We start from the raw sequence: 6000 nt of genomic DNA, 5'->3' as shown, positions 1-6000 counted from the left end.
CATTGTACTGTCAAAAAAAGGTAAAAACTGTGTTAATCCATAGGTTAAAATAATCCAGGTACCGACTGTAGCATAGCCAAGAATAACACTTTCAAAAAGGTTATTTGCAGTATGTTTCTATCTTAACTTCTATAGAATTTGAACTTTTTGGACAACATCATGATCATCCACCTTAATATTTGTCTTATTTGACGGGTCATATTATATGTAAGTATATTAACCGCAAGCAGCAAGTCAAACGTGCGTAAGTGACGGCTTGTTTGGCTCAATTTCTCTTGATCGGTACGATGGAAAAAGATCATATATAACAACCTTGGTTAGAACAGAGTTTGCTGCAACAAAACCGTTCTACAAAACCCTGCCACTTATAAATGAGCCAGCTGCACCTGCAAATTAGGATTTCGGATATGTGGAGTTTAAACATGGCGACATGCCCATGAATCAAATGTTCGCATTATACATACTATTTCACCGTTATGTTATGAAAAATTCAGTAAGAAAGGCACGATTGAGAACAGCTTGCTTTAAAGAAATGTAATGTACTATTGAAGTTCTAGAAAAAGTTCTTTCTTTTTTCCCCCCACTAGCTTTGGTATTAGGGGTGCAAGTGGATATCCATGGAATCTGATTCGAATTCGGACATGTCTGTGGGTAGGAGTGCAAGTGGATATCTAAATATTCGAATCCCATTGTATTCAAAAAATTGGATATTATCCAAAAATTTCAAATTCGGATTCCGATTCAGATAATTTTTTATGTCCAAGCTAGTTTCGGATATAGATTCGGATACTGCCATATCCGCATCCGATAATATCCGATCTGATTTAAAAATTAATAGTTATTATATATAATTAATTTATTCATTTTTTATTATATAAAATATTATATAAAATCATAAACTAATAATATAAAACTATAATAACCAAATAATAATAATAAATGACAAATATATATATTTATACTAGTTTTTATAGTGGTAAAATGAATTATTCAAAGTAAATAAAATTTTAATTAATTTTAATTTTTAGATCAGATATTATCCGATATTCGAAATCGGAATCGGATAAATTTTTTAATATCCGTCAGATTTAGATTCGAATATCGATATAAATTTTCAGATTCATATTCGGATACAGACATATCCGAATCCGAACCCATCCGTTTCTGTGGGGCAACTTATATAGTGTCTTTAACAACTTACATAGCATAATGAATAATTTTTTGATTTATACTTATTAACTTATTGGTGGGCCGTTTATATATGACACTATATAAGTTGTGAAAGACACTATATAACATTTCCATAAAGGGACAATCCGTTTAAGAAAAAGTTGTCTCGGTATATAAGTATATAACATCAGAATGTTTTTATACAGGCAGCGAACGAAAGCAAAGTCGATAAAACTTTTTGGTGATGATATCAGAAGTCTGGTGGTTGAACCCGCATCAAAGAGTTTGAGTTACTGATCTCATTTAAAACAGACTTTAAAAAGATAAGTAAATATCAAATTCTTCCACCATTTGCAATTTTTAATGTGCATGTTATCATGTTACTGATAACTTAGGCCTTTGTAGCCAACAAAAAAAAACGAAAACAACTCGTCTTTATGGACCATCCCAATACAATGGAAGAAATGGACAATGTCCTGTTAGGTTATACTTTGTGTGGTACACGAGTCATTTTCACAGTTGGGGCCGGGGTTATCTGCTAAAAAAAAGTTTGAAGTTAGTTTCAACCCCACATCTAACTCTCTTATCTAAATGAGTCCTAGCTAGTACATGTTAGTTTGAGGTTAATATCTTTTATAAGTCTTCAATTTTTGTGATGTGATTTGTGTGACCTGATTGAATTGGTCCAGTCTAGGCGTCCATTAATTATGGCGTCATACATTTACTTTTTATTTTCGTTTTATTTTATTTTTCTAGGATTTTAGTTTATTTGGAAAGTTAATTAGGATTTTCTTTTGCTTTGCGATTACTAGAGCCTCTCTTTTTTTAGTAGTTGTTTTGAATAATAAATAATTGTTCTTAGTTAGTCTTTTTTCATGGCTTCGTTACAAATTAAATCGCTTCCGCATATATGATTTCTATCATTCTGTATCAGCCATTTGTTTTGATGATCTGCTCCCACTATTATTCTTTTATCTAACCGTCACTGCATAACCTTTTTGCTCCTGTTCAATCTGCTATTTGCAAGCCAATATGGATCCCAGTATGCATAATAAATTGGCAAGAGTTAACGCAGCTGAACCGATGTAAACACCATCTTTCACTACATAACATTCTCCATCCAACCATCCTTTGCCGTAAGGTTGAATTTGATTCATACTTGTAGCCACGGCCAATAACATAATCGTACATCCGAAGGTGATCCTAGACGAAGACAATCAAAAGAGATTTTTATATTGCTACCCAATTCAAAGTATTTATATTTTTATATTAATACAGAGATTGCATTCATAGTGATGGATCAGTAACACTAGCATTATTCCGTATTGTGGTCTACTTTAAATACATGAATTTGTGATGGTTCTTATGTTTCTCGGTAAATAGTATGAAATTGAATTGGCCTGAACGATAACCTACCAAGAGAGAATCAACAGACTAAATGGTATTCTTTGTTTCCATGCAATGATTTTTTTTCCTCTAGAGCAAAATATCAATGTGTTTCCAATGATCTGAGCAGACAAAAGACTGGTGGATGCAAAGACTCCCAATACGAATGCTGGGCTAATAGGCAAATGACATGACATACCATCCAATTTCATATCCTTAGCCTACAAAAACAAGTATATATCAATACATAACATGCTGATGTTCGTAGACCGAGAATTAAAAGCATGACAAAAATATTACAAGAAGAACAAGCTCCGTGGATAAACATATGCCATACACACTAGAAATGTAAACTCACCTTTGATCTCTTGAATTCTGAGGCAATACACGCAGAAAAAGCAACAAGGCCAAAGAAGATGATAACAAAATACATCAGCCCATGTTGGCGTTTCTTCATTTGAGCTTGTAAATTAAATTAAAGAGGACATCCCAGTGGATTAAAACAAAGGCGCGCAGAAGCTTGCAATCAATTGGGAGGAAGCTGGGAATGGTGGTCACTCTTTCCTTGGTGTTTCTTAATTTGATTGAGGGTTGAGGGCTATTATTGATTTATTTATTGAAACTTTCTAACTATGCATTCCACTGAAGGAGAGATTCCAATCCAATTGCGATCGACATTCAGAAAGCTAGATATAGCTGAAGTTCATCTCAGGTCCACTGAAAGTGATCAAGTCAACTACTACAATTCTACAAGGGTGGCTGCTTGCTTGCTTCCCAAAAAAATTATCTTAATAAACAGCATCTAAAACTTACTTATTTTATGAACTTTTCAAAAACACAGGCAACGAGTTTTGCCAGATCACACAAAATTAGGCCCAAACATAAACATAGAAATTGACTAGTAATTATGGCTCCAGGGTGAACAATAATTATGGTTTTAGGACAAAATCAGTCATTAATAATTTCGCTATAAGGATATTTTCAGGCTAACATTAATAAGTTATTTTTTTATTAATACCAATTATGACCTTCTTCTTCGTCTAGCAAAAAAAAAGAAAAAAAAAAATTCACCTAATAAAACTTGAGATCTAGTTATTTCCATTTTTGAGCTAGATAGTTTGTGTGTTGAGATTAGTGATTTAAGATATGATAAAACATTTTATTCTCTCATGACAAATATTATTTTTCTCACTTTGTAATCTAATTTTTCACTTTCTAATTCTAAGTTATTGTTAATTGAAGAATAATTTGGTCAATTCAATTGAACAACAATTTAATTTCCTCTTCAAATCTTCGAGTCTTGAGTTAATCAATCGTGTGATTTATCTCAATTTCGATATTGTTGTCGCCGATGATATTTTTAAGTTGGGACTTGGGAGTAGCAGTCTGATATACATACAACTACCACTATACATGTATAATATGCACTGTATATGTATACCAATATGCACACATCATTATGCATGTGTATAACACACATGCAAAAAGATATATAGTTAAATATATGCAAAACACATATATAGTTCAACTATGCATGTGTATCCATACATGCACACAGCATTATGCATGTGTGCAATAAATATACAAACACTACTACTGTACTACACACACCAATATGCATCTGTCCAACAAATATACAAACACCACTATACATGTGTACAACATAAAATAAATTAAATTTATCATACTAATTAATCCTAACATAAAATGTGGGTGTGCTGGGGTAGTCAAAATCAAAATTGAAAAGTCGTGTGGGAGTTTTCCCCACAAGTTCGAACCCCGGCCCACGTCTTTCAGAAATGGTCAACCCGGTTTGTCCTGAAACCATAATTATTTGCCGACCCAAACTAGAAGCTAAATTAAAACTTGATTCTGTCCTATGGGCTCTCTAGGAAAAAAAAAAAAAACTATAAAATGCTACCAAACTTGTTCCTTTACAAATGATCATTAGGGCATCTCCAATCGAGAGTACGACTGTGTACATATACATTGCAACATAGGTGCCACTAGGATTTTATAACTCCTCTTACACACTAATAGTTTCCACACCCAAAATGGTATCCAATGCAACAAAGTTTATGAGTTTGTAAAATTAAAAAACTGAGAAAAAACGGTCAAAGTCCGTTACAAATTCGTTTAACTAAAAAAGAAATAAAATGGTCAAAGTCCGTCACAAATTGGTTTAACTAAAAAAGAAATAAAATGCACGTCACTTCAAGTAACATTCGTGGTTAACTAAAACTGACATAGCCAATAAATGACGGTCTTTGCCCATCGCAAACATTACAATTCTCAAAATATAATAAAACAGATGTGAGTTTATATGATGTCCGATTTTTTTTTTTTAGTTGGGACGTTAGTTCAAGTGGCACACGAGATGTTTATTGACTAATAGCCGGATGGGAAATTTCCCACTCATTATATTAACTATTAGCTTATCATTTGGGATTTACACCTTCCATTGGAAACATGTTTTTGACATTTGGAGTGTAAATTTTACACTTTAAACAATTTACACCCACCCAATCCATTGGAGATGTCGTTAGACAAACAAGAACGCAACACCATAAGTAGGGCCATAATCATGGCACATTTATGGCCTAATCAAGTGTTTGTGGGACAATAAAATGTGGAGTCCGATCCATGGGCCATGATAAGGACTAGAAAGCCTTTACTCTACAAGGACTAGTAAACCCGTAAACGTTCACCATAGAAGCTCTTGATGGTGAACTTTTTGACTTTTGGCCTATATCTTTCAGAGAGAGATCTTCATTATATTCCATGAAGCTGAACTTTTTCTTGAATTGTGCAAGTAATTTCATGTAGAAGTTCTCCATAGAAGCTCTTGATGGTGGATTGGTGGTACATAATTAAACATACGCTCTATGTGTTTGTTTCCTATCTCATGAGTCGTGAAGTTATGTACGTTTACATAGTGTGATTCACACACATGTTATGAACTACAAAGTTTTTCTCGGTAAACATTATCATCATGAAAACCCAAACACTTATCGAACATCAACAAAAAAAATCGAAAAATCTGAATATACTATGCACATATAAATAGATATAAATTATAGGTGGTATGAAATAAAGGAAACGCGACACGTCTCAGACTCTCAGACTATCAGCCAAGCACAAATCATCACCACAAAGATATAAAGATCATAAGAAAAATACAAAATGAAGAAAGTCAACCAATCTCAGCCCAGCCCCTATCAAACCAGCGAAGGATGTTGAGGAAGCAGAGATGGTGGCAGTGAAGGTTGCAGTCTTACTAGTCATATCATTAGGATAAATGGAAGTCATATTGGAGGGAGATTGTGCAGAGGTGATTAAAGCTTTCAATAGCCAAAAGTGCTCTTGGAGATTAGAGAGTTTGAAAATGTCTGTAAACAATCTTTTAACCTCATTTACTTTTTGCAAGTTTAAGTGGATCAGCAC

At 33.5% G+C, this 6000-nt stretch overlaps 1 protein-coding gene across 1 annotated transcript; it reads right to left on the bottom strand.

The window, feature by feature from the left end:
• Positions 1-1214: 1214 nt before the first annotated feature.
• Positions 1215-3325, bottom strand: LOC147507902 (protein MODIFYING WALL LIGNIN-1-like). The gene is made up of 3 exons (XM_086600560.1): positions 2915-3325; positions 2587-2777; positions 1215-2373 (listed from the first exon to the last, which is right to left on the bottom strand). Exons 1-3 carry the CDS (start codon positions 3011-3013, stop codon positions 2187-2189), a joined length of 477 nt encoding a protein of 158 aa, XP_086456686.1. The 5' UTR covers positions 3014-3325; the 3' UTR covers positions 1215-2186.
• Positions 3326-6000: the final 2675 nt, after the last annotated feature.

The sequence above is a fragment of the Coptis chinensis genome, chromosome 3, assembly GCF_015680905.1.
Source record: "Coptis chinensis isolate HL-2020 chromosome 3, ASM1568090v1, whole genome shotgun sequence".
Lineage (NCBI taxonomy): Eukaryota > Viridiplantae > Streptophyta > Magnoliopsida > Ranunculales > Ranunculaceae > Coptis > Coptis chinensis.
This window is presented reverse-complemented; position numbering and strand designations above follow the sequence as displayed.